Source organism: Pleurodeles waltl, chromosome 7 (genome assembly GCF_031143425.1).
Source record: "Pleurodeles waltl isolate 20211129_DDA chromosome 7, aPleWal1.hap1.20221129, whole genome shotgun sequence".
In the NCBI taxonomy this organism is placed as follows: Eukaryota; Metazoa; Chordata; class Amphibia; order Caudata; family Salamandridae; genus Pleurodeles; species Pleurodeles waltl.
Genome location: NC_090446.1, coordinates 1,270,451,742 through 1,270,472,356, shown reverse-complemented (window position 1 = coordinate 1,270,472,356; position 20,615 = coordinate 1,270,451,742). Strand labels below are relative to the sequence as shown.

Here is a 20,615-nt window from a genome sequence, read left to right as displayed (position 1 = left end):
TAACACTGACCACTGGTGCGTCAAAACTAAGGCCCTGAAAGGAAGTCCTTGTCCCTACAAATCAGTTCACAGAGCAAGGTGGATGGGTGGGTCGGTAAAGAATCTGCAATTAGAATATGTCTCTACCAGATAAGGCGTTACCAAAGGTAAGTAATTTGTTCATTTGGCAGAGACTTCTAGTTGCAGATTCCTTACCTTAGGAATAGATACCCAAGCAATATCATCCCCGGAGGTGGGTCTGCGAACGATGATCAAACTAGAAAGTCCTGTTGGACCGAACAGGCAAAGTACCCATCTCTACGGACCTGACTGTCCAGACAGTAATGTTTAGTGATGTGTGCAAGGATGCACGCTGCCACCTGACAGATATCAAGGACTCAAACACTGCATGCTAAGGCAGTGGTCAAGGCTGTTGCTCTAGTAGAATGAGCATGCAAACCTTCAGGGGGTGCTTCTTGGCCAGAGCATAGCAGTTTTTAATACAGAGAATGGTTCATTTCTGCACTGCCTGGCCTTTCTTCACACCCACAAAACCGACAAAGGGTTGATCATCCACCCGGGACTCTTTTATACGATCAACTAAGGTTGATGAAGCACAAGGGAATAGTGGAGTGACCTTATCCATCAAAATAGTGTGCTCTTCACAGAATTCGGTCAGAGGAGGCGATCCAGTGTACTAACCATGTTTGTGGTATGTAGAGGTTGAAGTCACAGCAGTTTCTTGATCTTCCATTACTTGTGTGACTCATGGGCTGTACTTAACGGAATATAGTTCGGTGCAACTTACACCTCAACATATTCAAACTGTAATTTATGGAGGTCACAGTACACACAAATTAGTGTACTTTCCAGAGACAGTGTCTTTTAATAACAGATCAATTCATACTAAAGTGTATGTGGCCAAGAGGGGCTTCAGTATTATGGGCTAGAAAAATCAAGGTGAGTTTCAAATGGTATTGAGGCCAGGAACACCTTGCACAGTTTCTCTGGGAGAGATCTGGAGGAGCATAGATCTATTTCCTGTTTATTGGAAAAACATAAATCCTTGTTTGAGGAAAGGCATGGACCTGTAAAAGTTACTGACACAAAATTATTTTGAAAAAAGATGCCATTCCAATCACCCACAAGGTCTGTAATGTTCCTCTGAGCATCTGTGATCAGTTGAAGTGACATTAGGCAAACCATGTGATAATAAAATGATTCAAACAGTTGATTTATCCCAATGGATTTCGCCTATAGTGGTGGCAAAGAAGAATACTGGTGACATAAGAACATAAGACTTTATGTTGCCCTCAGGTCTTTTAACAAAAATACTTCGATAAACTGTTTTCCCTTGCCCAAAATTCAAGAAATGTTGGCTCATTTTTCAGTTGGTGGGAGGTTGGGGGGAAGGGGCTAGGTATTTTCTTCCCTTGGTCTGCATATCATCATGAGGAATCACAGTCCTTAACAGCCTTCAATACTCCTTTTAGAACATTCAGGTTTCTGTGCATGCCATTTGGGTTAGCCTTGGCAGAATTGATGTTAGTTATTTGGTGACATGAAGAATGTGACAGCATAACAGGATGATATTCTAGTTTTCACTCACATAGTAGAAGAGCATGTGAAGATATTAGGTACAGTGCTGGATGTCATGGAACATCATGGGTTCTCGGAGCAGAAGGAAGTGTGCAGATTCTTGGTCGAAGATATTAAACATTTAGATCATTGTTTTTCAGGAGCAGGTATTAAGCCTAAAGCAAGTATAACAAATGCTAAGGTTTTTCTTAGGTTATCTGAATATTATTTGCAATTTATTGCTAACTTTGCACTTTAAACGGAGCCTTTAAGAGAACTTTTACGTAGAGCTGTGCAGTGTGTGGGGAACTGAGGAGAACATGGCATTTGAAAATGTGAGAAGTCTTGTTGTCAAAGCTCCAGCTCTTCATACTTTTAGGGGTGATGCTCACTACATTGTAACTGTTAATGCTATTAGACTTGGTCTAGGAGCTGTTCTCATTGCCTTCTCCTCCAGATGTATCTCAAAAGCAGAGTGCAACTACAGCTTTGTAGAAAGGGAAGTGTTGACCTGTATGTGGGCTACAAAGCATTTCTCTACCTTTTTGTGGGGAAAGAAGTTTGTTCTAGGGGCCGATCACATGCCACTGGTAAATTTGTTATATGAGAAGATTATCAACAGGGCAAGCCCCATATTACTGAGGTTGTTATCTTGTATGTCTACTAGTTTGTTGGCGGGGGAGCTAGAGGGTTCTGGTTCTTGACAGGAGCAGAAGAGATACACGTGTGCCCAGGTATTTGCAGGACTATGTTTTGAACTTATTTTGTTTTTGTCTCCTTTCTGGAAATGGAGGGCCTACCATTGAGTTAGTATGTAAAAGTTAACTGAAATTGGCATGATGAGATATGCCGAGGTACCTCACATCACATTGTGTTTGATTCCTTACATAGCCTTTTTTCTTCTGATGTATGTTTATTTATTTGCATATTAATGTAGGTTGGACTGTGAGGGGAGGATTTGTTAGGTTTACTGTCACTTTAATGTGTGAAACCTTAGCACTGGTGTCTCTGGGCAAGCGTTCTAAGCTCCAAGTCAGTTACTGCCTAGGGTTGCAAGCAGTCGCCGAGTGAGGTTGTGTGCTGTCTTTATCTACTAAACGCCTTTTATGTGGAAAAGCCTGGACTCACTGAGTGTTTTTAACACTACATATATGTCTATATAAACATCTGGGAGCCAGAAACATGTATAGCACTTTCAGGCAAAGGAAAATCCATTCGCTATATAGAGCACATTTTTGGGGGAGCAAAAAAGATTCCAGACCAACTGGCCGGTTCTGGCGAGGGAGCTTGGTCCCTTGAATAGGAACGCTGCATGTAGCCCTGATATATTGGCTCATTGAATGTAGCACAAGACATTGATGGTACAGCTGACCATAAAGCTTCTGGGCCAGCGCAGAGCAAGTTTTCTGATGGGCTGTTTGCAAAGTGGGGTTGGCAGCAGTGCCTGCACTACAATCAGCCAATCAAAGGGTAGCTAACCCCTTTTAAAACATGCTTTAACTGTGGTTCGTAGCATGATCCAGCGAGGGACATGCAGCCCAAGCCATGCACCAAGTACCTTGCATGCGTACCTCCATGTGTATCCCTATTGTGGCAGCAATAGAAATTATTTTCAAATCTGCTGTGCCCTGAATTTTAAGTTGCTTGTAGCTGACTGAAGCACTTCTGGGCCCAACAAAGTGTATCACATTGTAGCCCGTCCTGGTACCCTGAAGATTCACTTATGCTACCTTCCAGAGCTGTGTTCCAGCTGCTTATCTTCAGCAAAGGTACTTTAAGCAGAGAGAGAGTGTAAACAAAAAAACTTCTACGTCTTTGTATGTCAAGTCCCGCAAATTATTTTCTGTGGGTACCTAATCAGGACTCCCACTTAAGAGCTTGCCTCCACCATTCACTACAGTGTGCCCCCCAAAACAAACAGTTCCTGAGTCAAGCATGTCACAGTTAAGTTGAATGGATATTTCAATACAGCAGACCTGCATGTCTAGCAAAATGTTTAGATTGTTCAAGACATAACTTTGATAAAAACACAATTGCAAGAAAAATCCTGGAAACAATGAAAGGCATTTAATCTTGGTTAACTGGGAGCAGCCTCCAATAGAGGTAACAAAGAGCCTGGCTAACTGTCTTAAGACCTTTGTGCGGCTCCATTAAACCCAAGAGCCATTCTCACATCCATCAACAATGGAAATAAAAATGTTATACCATGATTAACACTAAACTCAGATAAAACTTAAGGAAAGAATGATAAGTCCCTAGGACAACTGTGGCTTAGTGGAAAATGGTGAAAGGCTCTCCAGTATATTCTTCCAGCCACACCAAGTAGGTACATGGCTGAAATAAAATTCATTGCACGTTCTGTATCTTCTGAAGAATGGCTGAAACTGTCTAGTAGTATGTCATATAGGAGCAGTCCTGTATCATGAGCATAAATGTTTCCAGTTATGTAATATAAAATGATAATGCGTTTTGTGAAAATCATAGGTTATACCCTATTATTACTACTGCTGCAGTGAGTGACCCAAAGTGCTCATGCAATCTGTAACATGCAAATGTAATCGAAAGTTGTTTTCTATTAAATGAGTTTATTGCGAATCCGAAACTACATGATTATGAACCTGCATATTTTAGGTACAAGGTGTACAACTAGCATGTAGAGAAGGACAGAGTACTACATCAAAGAAAGACGTGAATATTTTCTGCACTGGATACCTGGAGTTGAAAAACTGTTAAGATGTTGTGAGTGTGCTAGCATAGATAGTGCAAACACAGCACTGGACAGAAAAAAACGTCTGGGGTCAAATAAATCTATATACGTTCGCACCATGGATTTTAGATAATGTACCTCTCCATGTTACATGCATTTAGAGTTAGTATTTTAGAGCTGAAACCACAATGCTGTGATAAATTGGATCACAGCGCCAACACATTTATTCTGGTGCCGTCTGCTGCCCCGGTTATATCATCCCTGATAGCGAGTTAGGACCCAAACCTAAATTACTTCCCATTAGGAAATCGACCCAGTCATTAAAATAATTTGTTAAAAAAATCAGTCTGTCTCTTTGGCCCTCTGCAATCAAAGATCCTACTCTGTCATTACCTATAGATATCTTCGCCACTCAGGAAAAGATTCACAACACCTTATCCCCCATGGGCTCACTAGTGGCAAGACACAGATAATAGAATGTTAACACCTGGTTCACTGAGAAGCTATGCTTGCTGAAGCTAAAATGGAGAGCTCTGGAACTGTGATGGGAAACATCATCCCTGTTCTGAATACCAGTGCCATTCATGAGGGTAGAAAATGACTTACACCAGTGCAACATAAGATAAAGGAATCGAATACCAGAAGAAATGTTAACGAAATCACTTTTAAAGAAATATTATGAAAGAACTACTGGCGTGATCACACACAGAGGAGGGGGGTAAACAGGTATGGATGTAACCCAAACAAACTGGACATTCAAAGCAATAACAATAAAACTGTTGTCAAGCAACCTGCATTGAGATCTACCTCCTATTTTCCACTTGTGTGGTTGTACTAGATCAGACTGGCCAAGCTACAACATCCCTTTTTCAACCCTCAGCTTATCTATACCTGGCCACACCTCCACTCTCACTTCAAACCGCCGGTCCTTCTCATAATCTGCTGGATCGAAGTTGCAATCTTGAAATTTGTTAACCAATCGTTATCTTTCAGTTAAGTAAGTAATCAATCCAACCCGACTAAAATGTGAATAACCAGGAGTATACTCACGTGTGGCTGGATTAAGTGCGGACTCCTTTTCTTTTAAGGGAAGAGAATTGCACAACGCAAATTCCTCCTCTTTAATAATCCGCAGGAGGATGTCAGGGCAAGGAATAGGGGATCCTGCAGAACCATCAACATCTTAGGTTAGCTAAGCAATGCACATTACTAATGAAAAATAATCAACCTGGCTGCAGTGAGAAACAGGCTATAATTGTTAGCTAATTACAAGTGTGTTACAGAGTTATCGGAAATAAAGAAAAGTTACTTACCTGTAACCTAAGTTCTTCTTTATGGGAAACATCATCAAAATCTTAAGCACTGAGTTGTTCCACCTACTGTGGGATCCTAGTAATATATATATATATATATATATATATATATATATATATATATATATATATATATATATACACACACACTTTCACCAGTCACGCTGCACTAAAGAGATTTTCTCAGTTTCGTTATTTATTTCACAGGCATAAGCATAGCACAAAGACCAATGTGTTTTGACTTTTTTTTCAAGTCTTGTACCGCGAACAAGACTTGGAAAAGTAGAAACGCGTTGGTCTGTGTGTTTATGCCTGTGAAATAAACAGTGAAATGAAGAGAACACGAAATCCTTTGAGTGTGGCATGACAATTCTTTGGTGAAAGGAAATAACACACAGAAGGTCGATCTCCAACACTGGCACTGGCTGGGAGCGCGCTGCATCACAACTGTTGGTGATTGAGATATATTATTATTATATATATATAGAACGGAAGGAAAGACTACAGACTGCTCTCAATTCCAGTAGGTTAATGTGTTAATACATCTTATGTTCGGACCATGTTCTATGAATTTGAAGGTGGCCCATGTAAGCACCCCATCCAAGAAGGAAGGTGTCTGTGACAACTATTAGTGTTGGGTTCTTCTGGGAAATAGAACCCTTTTGAATGGATTTTGCAACTAGCACCACCACAGTAATGATTGAATTGCAGACTGAGATACAGTGAGTTTGTCTTCCCAGCTGCCACCACTGGTCCTTGTAGGCTTGCCATCTATTCAAGAGAAAAATACCAGCCATTTGTTGTTGTTTTAGGAGTCTGCAAAGGTCTGGACACAATGCTAAATAGGAATTTAAACAAAATCAAATGTATTCATTTATAACATAACTTTTCTCCCTGTGTTTACTTGAAATATTAGTCAGGGATCATTAACACAGCTCTAGAACATGTACAGATAAGGCCTAAAAATAGATGTTTTTGGTGACTGTGCTTATTTCTGTACCGGCATGGACATTAAAATGCCAGTGTTGATGGTAGAAAACCAGCCACGTGGCAACACTACACGCAGGCCAAGTTTGCAAAGATTCACTAAGGTCGTATGGCACTGCCTTAGAACCTCTTCAACCAATCACCTAGCCAGGGATTGATGAAAAAAAAAATCTGTGCTATGCGATGACCATTTCCATAGCTCTGGAGAAGGTTCTTGGTGCTGACGTCAGTCTGAATAGAATACCCTTTAACTGGAAATGGTTGTTGCATACTAGAAACTTCAGGAACTTTGGTGTTTCTTTGTTACTGGGAAGTGCTAATAGGCATCTTTAAGGTGAATGTCACAAATTCAGTCACAGTGGTGTAACTGAGGATAAATCTGGTGTAAGACTAGCATTATGTAGTTTCCTTTATTTATCCATTTGTTGGCCATTCTGAGATCAAGAACGGGTCTGAATTTTTGTTTTGGTCCTTTTTTTTCCCAAAGCAAAAAACAAAAACGGAATAAATATCCAATCCTTCTGTTTTTCCATCAAGGTGTTGACTTCCTTTCAATGATGATCTCAATAGTATTGCAAGGATATTCTCAAAGGAACAGGTGGAGGAGAACATTTGAATATCAGTGTGTATCAATTTTTTACAACATCCAATCTGCTTCCTGTTATACTTTGAAACTATTTCACATGGTTCATGGTGCTTCCCTCCACTGGAGTGACTTACGGAGATGGAGAAACGAAGAAAGCTACTGCTATCTATGGTGGTGGTTTGCCAGCAGCAGCTGGTGCCTTTTGCTTTCTTTTGAAGACGTACTATGATGACAGGGCCCTCTTTGCTGTTGTCGCTGCCATTAAGAGGACTGAAACCTCTGAGGGGGTAAAAGAAAAGATCTCAAGGGACATATATTGATCTTATCTTGGCTCCTTTTTTAGGCCTCTGTAGCGTTTCCACTTCTAGGGCCAGATGTAGCAATTTCCGAATCACAAATTCGGATGCAGAACGGTGTCTCAGACACCGTCTGCGAATCGCTATGGGGTCGCAAAGACCCACCTCATTAATATTAATGAGGTGGGTCGCATTTTGCGACCCCATAGCGTGTCCCTGCACTTACAGGGATGGTGGCCTGCTGAAGACAGCAGACCTCCATGTCTGTGACTGCTTTTTAAATAAAGCAGTTTTTTTGTTGTTGTATTGCAGCCTGTTTTCCTTAAAGGAAAACGAGTTGCAATACAAAAAAAATAACAAAACCATTTGGTTTCGTTTTTTCAGAGTAGGCAGTGGTCCACTGGACCACTTCCTGCTCTGAAAAAACATTTTTGGCAACATTCACAAAGGGGAAGGGGTCCCATAGGGACCCCTTCCCTTTTGCGAATGGATTACCACCAGTGTAAAACTGGTGGTAACTGCGTATTGCTTTGCGACCGCGTTCGCGTTCACAAAGCAATTTAGCATCGCGGTGCAAGTCTCAAATAGGAAAGGGACACCCCTTCCTATTTGTGAGTCGCATTCGCATTCACATTTTGCGAGTCGGTACTGACTCGCAAAATGTGAATGAGCATCGCGATGAGCATTTTGCATGGTGCAAACTGCGATTTTCGCAGTTTGCACCATGCAATATGCTTCCTACATCTGGCCCCTACTTTCTTACGGGTCATTTTGCTATCTGCATGGGATCCAAATTATATATTAACATAAAAGAGGATGACTTTCGATGTCCGACTGAACATCCGACCCCAAATCTTCTACTGAGAAAGCCTCTTCGTGTTCAATCTTCTCCTACACATGCTCTTCCCTGAAGATATCAGGAGTGTTGTCAGGTGTCTTAGACGTCATCTCCAATCGACGCGCTCTTCGGTCCCGGAGGGTCTTTTTAAATTGAAAAGATCGACTGGCGTTGTAGGTTTCTTCTTTTATGATCTGTGGACAAGCATAGGTTACACACCAGGTGTTGGTCGGTGTAGGAGAATTTCGAATGGCATCAAGGGTAAAACCGAAATGGAGTGTGTTCCATCAGCCCTGCATTTCTTGACACCACGTAGAGTAGTGGGCCCGAGGCGGGAGCTGGCACCCCAAGGGGAGGCTAACCGACCCCAGACATAGAAATTCAGGTTGAGTGTGTTAGATAGTGAAAACGCAATCGAAATACAATACCCTGGCAAAAAGAAAGACGGAGTGAGAGAAATACACGTCCGAACCCGACAGCGGAGGGAAAACAATCTAATAAAGGACTCAGGCCCTCATTCCAAGACCGCCAGGGTGGCTGTCCACGGAATTACCGCCAACAGGCTGGCGGTGCTTCATGTGGTACAGACGCGGTCGCCCAGCCGGGTCCGGCTGTTTCCCGCCGGATTAGCCCCGGCTGGGAGAATCCTCCATGGGGATTCCGACCCCCTTCCCGCCAGCCTGTTTCTGGCGGTTTTCACCGCCAGAAACAGGATGGCGGGAACGGTGTCCTGGGGCCCCTGGGGGCCCCTGCACTGCCCATGCCAGTGGCATGGGCAGTGCAGGGGCCCCCTAACAGGGCCCCAGCATGATTTTCACTGTCTGCATAGCAGACAGTGAAAATCGCGACGGGTGCAACTGCACCCGTCGCACCCCTGCAACACCGCCGCCTCCATTCGGAGCCGGCTTCTGTGTTGCAGGGCCTTTCCCGCTGGGCCGGCGGGCGCTCTCTTGGCAGGCGCCAGCTGGGCAGGCGGGCGCTCTCTTGGCGGGCGCCCGCCGGCCCAGCGGGAAAGTCTGAATGGCCCGCGGTCTTTTGACCGTGGAGCAGTCATTTGGCTGCGTAAGTTTGGCGGGCGGCGGTAATGACCCCCTCAATGCGAATTCTATTATCACCAAGAGGAGTAGTCACTCCATCTTGTGACTCGAAACGATTATTCGAACATAAACAACTTGCAACACTCCGGACCGAACAATAAATGACGGAGTTATGCAAAGCATGTGTATCTACAGCCACACATGCCATCGAACATATGTATATATATGAGAAAACTGTGCACGGCGGGGGCGCAACTTATAGTTACCTCAGAGCACGAGTTATAGTGTCTTGAGATAAGTATAACTATACCTGTTGAATTTCTATGGTTTTGTGTATGTAAAATCTGAACCTAACTATAAAGTCCCTGTAATCTTTGTCTTTTAGTGAATTTCTACGTTTTTTAAAATTCTATTTCCTAGGTATAACGGCCCTGTAACCTTTGTTTTTTTAGGTTTTTTTTAACGTAAAGTAATATTAAATTACCTTACGTTAATCCAACCCTTGCCGGGCATGGCCAAAGGCCTGAGTGGCGGGTGCTGGCCGCAGGGCCTGCAGCTAAATCCCCATAGGCACCCAACTTCGCGTCATGCATGGCCAAAGGCAGTGCATGGTGAGGGTTGGCCACAAGGCCAACCCCCGTTAGGCACTCAACCCTGCTTACTAAAAGAAGAGGGGAGCCACGTGGACCCTCTTCCCAGGCCAATTTTGACCCCAGGGACCCCTTCCCCACCCAAGGCACCCAGTGTACAATTTTGTAGCCCACGGGGGGAGCCTCAATACCCCTGCGGTCCCATAGCTCCTGCACGTAGGGAGCAGCAAGAAATATTGCTCCCTGCATGCAGGAGGAATTGTTTAATCTGTTTTTCTGCCTACTTGACAGCGGCCAAGTGGCAGCCCCCGCCCATTCCACCAATTGGCCACGTGGCCCCCCTCCCTGAGCCAATTCTGGCCCCAGGGACCCAAACATCCAGGGCCTGGCCCATTCATGAAACGGGAAGGGAGCCACGTGGCACCTCTTCCTGTGCTGAATTAGCCTGGAGCCCCATCTCCTTGGCCCCAGCCAATCCAGTACAGAATACAAGTGGCCCTCTGCTCAGGCCTATTTTGGCCCCAGAGACCCCACCCCCAGGGTCCGGCCTATTATTGGAAGAGGAGGGGGCCTTACGGACCCCCTCCTCAGACTGATTTTGGCCCCAGAGACCCCATCCCCCAGCCACTTTTTCCTGAATAACCTGGGTGCTGCTCCCTGCGTGCAGGAGCAATTGTTTCATCTGTTTTCCTGCCTACTTGACAGATTAAAATTTCGCTCTCAATGAGCAGGAGCAGTTTTGCCGCTACCGCCCGCTAGGAGTGATCCTACAGTTTGCTCTCGCTTGGCAAGAGCTGACAGCAAACGACTATGTCCCAACGGTGGGCACTTCAGAAAAAAGGGAGCCCGGCCCTGGGAGGTGGCGGTCCCCAGGGCCATTAATGGCTCCTGGAGGGGGGCCACGAGGTCCTGCCTCTTATTTTTTTTAGGATGGTAGTGGTCTCCAGGGTAGAAAACAGCCCGGGAGGGGTGCTACGTGGCCCCCTTACACTTCCAAATTAGCCAAAGCCCTGGGAAGGTGGGGGTCGTGCGGCTCTCTCCCACTACTTAATTTTTGGATGGCCCCGGGGAGGTGGTGGTCCCCTGGGCATAAAAAAATGCCCATAAGGGGGCCCTAACAGCCCCTCTCTTCAATTAAAGGCCCAGCCACTCAAGGTGGCAGTCACTGGAGCAATAAACGGCCTGTGGAGGGGGGCCGCGCAGCCCCCCTTCACCACATTTTTGACCTGGTTTGGTGAGGTGTTGGTCCCTGGGGCAAAGGTTGGCCATAGGGAGGGAGGCCACGTGCACGCCTTCCCCAAATTATTAATAAAATTGGCCCCGGGACCTGGCTCATCTCAGGGCAGAGTTTAAACAAGCACAGGAGACTTTTTCATTTTCATGGGGATTTGCAGATCCTTCACAATTTTTGCCACTGAAGTTGGGAAAAAAATGCTTTTTGGCCCTAGAAGGATCCCTGGGGGACTACACCACCAGGCCTAGGGGGTCAGAACATTACAACCCTGCTCCCTTCTCTTTTTAACTTTTGTTTTGGGACTCAGCTCCAAGTCCCAAAATGGCTGCCAACACTTCCTGCATGAAGTGTTGGTTGCCAGCCAGATCTCAGCTTGAGATATGACAGATCTGCGGAGAATCTACGTCTCTAGATATCTGTATGTTGTTTCCTTTAATATCTACAAAACTACTGAACAGATTTACACCAAATTACAAAAAGCACGCTTTCCGGGCCAAGATCTAGTTTTCTGTCAAATTTGGTGTAATTCTATCCAGCGGTTTGGGCTCCAGTCATGTCTAAAAATCCCAATGTGAAACTGCATGTGGAAAGAACGTTTTGGGGCCTCCATTTTCTCGGCCCCCACTTGACGAAGCACTCTCAAACACTATATATATATGTTCATATTCGTCTGAGGATTTAATCACAATTTCTTTCCCATTCTGTAGTTCCTTTAATGCTTGCCAATCATTCAATGTCATGTTTCTCATTTTACCAACATATTTCTTGTTTACTTTTTTGAAATATATATCGTTCAATCTGCCTGTCACTATTTCTTGGAAAAGATGCACTTTAATTCCAGGTGGCAATTGTGGGCAAAATTTTGACTTCATTTTCCATCCAGTGCCTATAGATGTTTCAATACCCATTAACAGGCAAAATTCCACATCCGAGACGTTCTCCTGCACTACCGTATCTTCAGAATCATGAAGCTCCATTTCCAGCCCAGCAAGAGCTCTCATTGAAACTATATCCTTTCCAGGAAGAACTGCCTGATTTTTCATAGCTCTCTTCTGTAATGCATAATATTTTCGTAATTTCTACATTTGTAAAGATTAATCCTTGCTGTTGCCAAGTCCATTCTTGCGCTGGGGAAAAAATGTGAGACCCTTATTTAATAATGTTCTATGTCTCTCATTTAATACTTCTTGCTTTTTCTTCCATTAAAATCCATCTCACTGCAATATCTGCTTATTTGCAGGTTACACATACAAAATTGCTTTTTAGAATCCCAGTATTCAAGGCCTTTATGGAGGGACTAAAAAGAATCATACCCCCAAGAACACCACCAGTACCTTCGTGGAATCTTAATATTGTACTAACACGACTCATGGGTCCACCATTTGAACCCATGCATTCTTGTCAAATCCAATTCTTGACTTGGAAAGTAGCCTTTCTAATAGCCATCACTTCTCTACGAAGAGTTAGCAAAATACAGGCATTTACTATCCAAGAACCCTTTATACAGATACATAAACATAAGTGGTTCTCTGTACAAATCCAAATTTTTTACCAAAAGTCATATCACCGTTTCATCTAAACCAAACTGTGGAACTCCCAGTCTTCTTTCCACAACCAGAATCAATACCAGAAAGGGCACTGCATAAATTAGACATTAAAAGAGCGCTAATGTATTACATTGATAGAACAAAACAATTTCGAAAAACAAAACAATTATTCGTAGCTTTCCAAAAACCTCACGCAGGTAACCCTATATCCAAACAAGGCATTGCCAGATGGATAGTCAAATGCATTCAGACCTGTTACCTTAAAGCTAAGAGAGAATTACCCATTACTCCAAGAGCACATTCCACTAGTAAAAAAGGCGCCACAATGGCTTTTCTTGGAAATATACCAATGACAGAGATTTGTAAGGCAGCCACCTGGTCTACGGCCCATACATTCACTAAGCATTACTGTGTAGATGTGTTAGCAACACAACAAGCCACAGTAGGACAGGCTGTACTGAGAACATTATTTCAGACAACTTCAACTCCTACAGGCTGACCACCGCTTTTGGGGAGATTACTGCTTTGTAGTCTATGCACAGCATGTGTATCTGCAGCTACACATGCCATCGAACGGAAAATGTCACTTACCCAGTTTACATCTGTTCGTGGCATGTTGCGCTGCAGATTCACATGCGCCCTCCCACCTCCGCGGGAGCCTGTAGCCGTTTTAGTTGCATGTAAATTGTAAATATGTAAATAAACATTCCTTTGATACACAATATGTACATAAATTTCTACTCCATTGCATGGGCAACTCTAGTATCCTTACTTTACCAACTCCTACCTCACCATTTGCGGGGAAAACAATCTAAGATGGAGTCGACGCCCATGCGCAATGGAGCCGAAAGGGAGGAGCCACTCGGTCCCGTGACTCGAAAAGACTTCTTCGAAGAAAAACAACTTGTAACACTCCGAGCCCAACACTAGATGGCAGGATAATGCACAGCATGTGTATCTGCAGCTACACATGCCATCGAACATATATATATATATATAGACACATACACATACATAAACCACACAGTGTCAAGCAAAACAGTTTGAGGGCCACAAACCTTCCAATTGTTAGCCTGACGAAAAGGAATTCACAAAGTCAATATGTATGAACTTTATAGAAGGCGTTTTGTTTGTTTAAATACGTTATTTCATGAACAGATCAACATAAATTTGAAGGGAGTACAAACATAAAAATGCATCACATGGTTGATGCATCACTAGATTGTGCGTGCCTTCAAAATACCACCTGTACTGTAACTGCTGTTTACAGAAGTCTGATGGTGGCTACCCATGTTCTACCTTTCTTGTATATTTCTTAAATTTGGCAAACATCTTTTCTCTGCACAAAGCTTGGCAAAAAAACTTTTACTATACAAAGATCAAAATGATAGATGTTAACAAGGCTGAAGGCAGAGAAAGGTGCAAGTGAAGCAGTTCAAGAGGGCATTTGTTGGAAGAGAGCTTGGGATAGGGTTCAAGGCGAGTAGTATAGTGCGCCGTTAGAACCGAAGGAAGCTGTTGGAAAACAGCACTGGGTGGAGGGGAGACAGTGCTGGGCGTAAAAGAGAAATAGCAAGGAGCACAAAGGCAGGATTCCACAAAGGGAGCAAAGCAGGAAGCAGCAAGGGTGCAGGAGGGAAGCAAGAAGGGGGAACCACAAGGGGTGGAAAGCGGGATAAGGTGCAAAAGTAAGGGGCAAAAGCTACTATGAAGAAGCAACAAAAGATACAAGTAGGAAGGAGCCAGAGGCAAAAGGGGGGGCACAGCAAAGGGGGTGCAACAAAGGGCAGAAGAAAGGAAGCAACAGTGCACAAGTAGTTTAAATGACGATTCTTCCCAAACCCTGCAGTACAGTTCTCAGTTAGAAATACTTAAGACCTGGGGCCTAGAGGATGTCCCAAGTCACGTGAGAGCCCCACGACTGGAAAATAATGAACTGCACAGGCAGTTGAGGCACAAGTTTGGCGTTCCCCAAATGATTTATTATGGTTAATGTCTCACTGTTATCTGCCCCCTATTAAAGACTGGTTTTGTCCTTAAACAGTCTCCCTAATCTCCCTGTAACTACTGGATCTGGGCACTGGGAGTGTAGGTACCCAAAACCTGCTCAAAGTCCTTGATGTTGAAGAAAGAATTGTTTGTGTGGGGGTGTAAAGGGACATGGGTGAATACACTTTTACTATATTTGACTGTAAACACAGCACCTGGCGTTTTGTTTCTCTTACTCACCCAGTGCACCAAGAGCAAGAGGCCACTGACACAGACAAAGCAGATGCATCATAGCAAAGTCGCTACCTGTGTCCCACCAAGATTGTTGATGAACACATAAGAAACATCAACATGCCTTAAAGCCTTCCCCCAAGAGCAATCCCCAGAAGAAAACATTGGCAATTGTGTCAATGTTATAGAAAGACTAGTGACTAATGCATAAACGTTAATAAATATGTCTGGGGATGTATCTCTACTGAGGTGTTTGATTTGCATCATAATTATACATTTTTAATAAACCTACCTGTAAATAAATGTTGTATTCTTCTTTCAAAACAGAGCACAGGCACAACAAAGTGTCTTTCACTGTGTCATTGTGCATCTGTTTCTAATCCTCTACCATTGTCTAGTGCAAGCTTCTCCAATGAGTAGCTCGTGAGCTTCTGTAGCTCCACAGGAACCCTTGAGTAGCTGTCTTGTGTGCAGCCCAGCCTACTAAATTAGAAGCTTTTGCTTGGTTGAATTGACATACATATACCAAAACTGAAAAGTGAGTATTCAACATGAAAATGTGTGCATTTTCAAAGCCCATAATTTATATATATATATATATATTAAAACTGATAAATGATAAGCATGCATCATCGGGAGACTTATTACTGGTATCATTACCTTAGTATTATTACTTTGGTGTCCGGGGCATTGTAGCTGTGGCTGTTATGTATTACCCTTGTAGAGGCATTCAAAATGGACAATGCAGTGAGAGGGAGGCAACACGGTGAGAGGGAGGCAACGGGGTAAGTGGGAGGCAACGGGGTAAATGGGAGGCAACGGGGTAAATACAGTGAGAGGCAAGCAACACGGTAAGAGGGAGGCAACAGGGTAAGAGGGTGGTAAGTGGGAGGCAATGGGGCGAGAGGGAGGCCGTGAGGTGAGAGGGAGGCAATGCAGTGAGGTGGGAGGCAACACTGTGAGAAGACGACCCTGCAATAGGAGGCCATGCTGTGAGAAGAGGATGCTGCAACGCTGCGAGAAGGCAGGGAAACACTGCACGCTGAGAGGAGACAGTGGAGACTGTGGCAGTGACACAACTGAGACAGGAGTCTGCAACCCGCATCCTGGGGTCCAAGGCCAGAGTACCGCAAGCCTAGGTCAGGGGTCTGTTCTCAGCGGGTCAGAGCGGATCCCAGTGGATCGGAGTAGGGAAGAGCAACACTCCGGAAGTGTTGAGAGAATGGGCCCATTTCGAACCCACCGCTTAGTTTTTCTGCCCTGCCCTGCCTATCCTGACCAGTCTAGAATCTAGACTCCAGATATTCGACAACTGACAGTGGATGATTGACTCTCGCTGCCAAGCAATTAGTGTCCTTTGAGATTTCTCCAGCGCTATCCTCCTGCACAGGTACGCGATACGGGCAAAAGCCAGGGATAAGCTGCTGACAGAGCAGTAAGTCGAGAACCTAGAAGGATCATATTACTCCTCACTGTCATTTGAGAGGAGGTGAAGGTAGAGGGGGGTCAGGCAGACTGAAAGCGGCTGTATCAAGTGAAGTACCGTCACCAGCAGGATAAAACAGCGGTTGGAGTTTTCTGTATGAAAAAAAAGATCCAGAGTTGTAGGGATATGAGTAAGCTGGCAGTAAGTGCTCAGGCTGGGCCAGACCCTCTACAAGCAGAGGCAGCCTGCATTACGTGGGTGAGACTTGTTTGCTGAGTAGTCTGTTGCCTGTACCGTGGAGGGCCATACCCCTTGCAGCGTGCTCATGCTGCTTCCTTGTGAGCAGATTGGAAACAGGTTGTAGTGTCTGGAGAGTCAAGCAGCGCTACAGTTACCAACCCCACTGCATCAACTTGCTAATTAACGGCACAGTCTGCCTATTCTGCCTATGCTTTAGGTGTACAAGATCACTGTTGGTAGCAACAATTAGACGCATTGAATTTTGTACAGGGGGACATCTAATATCTGCCCCCTCAAGTTAATAACAAGCTTCTTCCAGAAGACTGAGAAGGAGTCAGAAACCACCTCAACTCCCAACTCAAACTCAAGCACTGCGATTCTCGGTGATAGCCAGTCGGGATATTTATTTGTGATATACGTTATAGTGGTTGTTCTGCAATGCCACGGAGTGTTCGAACAGTGCTCTTCCTAATACCTGTTTGGCATGTACTGAGACAACAGAGAGTGTTCTTGGCCGAGATCCAACTTCCAACTCTCCCACCAGATGCATAGATGATATAAATGATGTAAGTGAAAAAAACGCACTAAGAATAACATAAATATGCAGCGTAATGGCGGTCGAGTCACAAATTATTCCGAAGGAACAAGGCATGATGTACAGTTAAAAAAATGGTTACACAAAAAGAAATGTCGACCCACGAGAAGAGCTACTGAGGGACTGAAGTCGGGACTACACCTGAGCCATGAAGTGTGATGACTCCTTTAGAAGGTCGTGGAACCTCGCTGACAGGGTGCCGGTGTATCAGTCCCCCAGAGGAGATAGAAGGCCCAGGGAAGCTTCCAGCTTTAAGCCTCCTTGTTTAGATATTTGTGAGAGCAAGAGGCAACGAGAAAGACAAACGAGTGATTAATAGTTCATGCTCAGACGTTACTACCAGAATCAATCAAAAAGCAGCCAATTGTTGTCTGAAATTTACTGCACTCTTTCTAGATTTTGGCTCTAAGAATCCAATGAACAGGCTAAGGCTGCCAGCCCTTTTTTATGGGATCCTGGAGGTAAGGGTCGTCTCATCAGAAGATATAAAGATAGTAAAGTTGATTAGCCAACCTCCGGGACCAGGATTGGGTGGGAGCAATGCCTATTCATCTAAGGTCGAGTTCATAGTGCTAGGCAATTCTAGGCTGGTGCTTAGTCATGCTGCTGACCTCTGCGTTATGGGCATCGAGGTCCTGCCATGTTCTGACACTGGACAAGGAGAAGAGGCTCAAAGTTGGCCACGTAGAGGGTCTATGGAAGACCCAGGGCCAATGAAACGGGTAGTGTCAGAACAGATTGTTTGTATATTTTATCCTGAAACACTGTGGACTTGACTAGCAAAACGGAAGACAAGCACTGGTTAAAGTTTATTGACCAACATTCCATATGCTGTTTCCAGGAAACTTGGGTCCTGGCAAAATTAGCACAAATGGTTTCTTAAACATAAGTATACCGGCCAAGCGCTCCAGAAATTGGACTTGCACTGTGGGTATCATGTAAATTGCAGTGCAAGACAGAGGCCCTCATTCGGAGGGCAGCGGAAGCACCGCCAATAGGCTGGCGGTGCTTCCTGGGCTATTCTGACCGCGGCTGTAAAGCCGCGGTCAGAAAAGGGGAACCGGCGGTTTCCCGCCGGTTTTCCCCTGGCCCAGGGAATCCTCCATGGCGGCGCTGCTTGCAGCGCCGCCATGGGGATTCCGACCCCCTTCCCGCCAGCCTGTTTCTGGCGGTTCTCACCGCCAGAACCAGGATGGCGGGAACGGGTGTCGTGGGGCCCCTGCACTGCCCATGCCTGCCTAACAGGGCCCCATACAGATTTTCGACGGGTGCCACTGCACCCGTCGCACCCCTGCAACTCCGCCGGCTCCATTCGGAGCCGGCTTCCTCGTTGCAGGGGCTTTCCCGTTGGGCCGGCGGGCGGCCTTTTGGCGGTCGCCCGCCGGCCCAGCGGGAAAGCCAGAATGGCCGCTGCGGTCTCCTGACCGCAGAGCGGCCATTCGGCGGTAACCGCATGGTGGGCGGCGACCGGCGGTAACCGCATGGCGGGCGGCGACCGCCGACCGCCGCGGTCAGAATGACCGCCAGAGTCTTTAGGGGCAGCTTATCTGCCTCCCAATGTACTCCATGTGAGGACCTGGTCCACCAGCCCTGAAGGTGAAGGTGATGTGATTAATATGTTGAATGTTTATATTCCCCCTGGGTGGTCCCCGGAGGTCCAGATGAGTTGGGGGGTGGAGGGGACTTTGTATTTTGTCTCCTACATCTGTTCCATCAGGGAAGATATTGCTGCCTGTAAATTGTGTGATGAGGGTAAAAGGGAGAAGCATCTGTAATTGGTTTAAAGTGACAAATACACAACCATCCAACACCATTGTCAGCAGTCAGGTTCTTATGGAAGATCACTACCTGGGTATTCTTGAGACAGCTATGAGTGGTTTTAAATCAACAAAGAAGGGCAATGCATTTTCTAATTTCTTGATAAATTACTGGTTGCCTTTTATTATTCGTCCTACTGTTTCAGACAATACTGCCAAAGTGACGTACGATAATGGGAGAAGATTGGCACTAATCGATTACACTATAATCTACATTGAGGGTTGGGAGTGTGTGCACAATCTGACAGTTATCAGTAAAGTGGAGAGTGATCCTGAGGTTCTCCTTGCAAGCCCTGAGACCTGAATGGAGTACTAGTTCCAACAGTACTAGCATGGTGAACTATGGCCACAAAATCACTTCAGGATGAGAATAAGATTGATTAATGAGAAATATCTTCATGAATTCCCGCTGCTCTAATGTATAGTGACAAAGTCTGGTTCTATTATTCTCAAAACCCCAGCTGAACATAGTGGAAGTACTCTTGGGGCTTATAACAACATGCTAGAAGAGCTGAAACTCTTATGGTCCAATCCAACTGGGACCATAACTGTCATACTGATGGGAGGCAGAACAAATGGTATAACTGGTACGATGATGAATGCCTCCGCATGAAGAAAGCTGTCTCACAGGCTCTTCTAGGGTGCCACTGGACTCAGAGTGAAGCATTATTTCGAAGAAGCAAGCAAGAGTGCAAACCTCTCCTAAACATTTATAAGTCACAACTTCAAAACTTTTTATGGGAGGGGCTGAGGAAGACCACTCTGGAAAAAACACCAAGTGGTTCTGCAAACTTGTCACGCAGTTGTTGAAGGGGAGTAATTAATGCTTCAGAAAGCCACACAACAGTGTGGGGCCAACATTTTAGTGATCTGTATGGTTCTGCTTCCACAGGCCAGCCTGGCCACCTACCAGTTGGTAAGGATCCCTCTGGAGGTCATTGCGAAATTAATATCTTAGTACAGGATGTGGAGATTGCATTGAGTGCTTTTAAGAAACACAAGGCACCAGGCACTAACTTAGTCCCTGATGATATTTTTAGGAGGAGCCTCATCTATGGGCTAAGGTCCTTACTAAAACATTCAACTCGGCCCTGACTGAAAACACTGTTCCATCCTCCTAACGTTCAGCTACTACTGTACCTATTTTCAAGAAGGGCAACCAACAATCACCCAATTTCTCGCTTGGATGGGGCAGTGAAAGCCCTACGTTATCGGTTACAGGGCTGGGTTGATAGTCACAATATTGTGACAGAGGTACAAATGGGCTTCAGGACACGTATAGGCACTTTCGACCAAGCAGGCTGATTATGATTTCATACAAGTTTACTGTCATAAGGAAATCTTCACATTGCCTGATATTCATGGATTTAAAAGCAGCGTTTGACAAGCTGTGGAGGTCATGTGTTGAACAGGGGAACCGATATCACCCAGGTACGGGCAATAATGGCTCTCTACCCCGACAATACCGCTACAGTCAGGTACGGGCTGGGTGGAGAGTGCAGTGAAAACTTCCCAGTAGAAAAGGGTGTACGGCAAGGCTGTGTGCTGGTGCTTCTACTTTTCAGCCTTTTTTTCAACGATGCAGTGAAATATTTACTAGGTGAACCTCTAGATATCTCTATTAT

The 20,615-nt window shown here is 44.9% G+C and overlaps 1 protein-coding gene across 6 annotated transcripts in view; it reads right to left on the bottom strand.

Annotated features, from left to right (window-relative positions):
* The window catches only part of LOC138246161 (zinc finger protein 354C-like), a 301,773-nt gene that overhangs the window by 197,843 nt on the left and 83,315 nt on the right, over positions 1-20,615 (bottom strand). For all 6 annotated transcript variants that reach the window (XM_069200466.1, XM_069200467.1, XM_069200468.1 and 3 more), the window contains one exon: positions 5,315-5,428. In XM_069200466.1, coding sequence (XP_069056567.1) covers positions 5,315-5,428 — 114 coding nt within the window. The remainder of the gene's footprint in view (positions 1-5,314; positions 5,429-20,615) is intronic.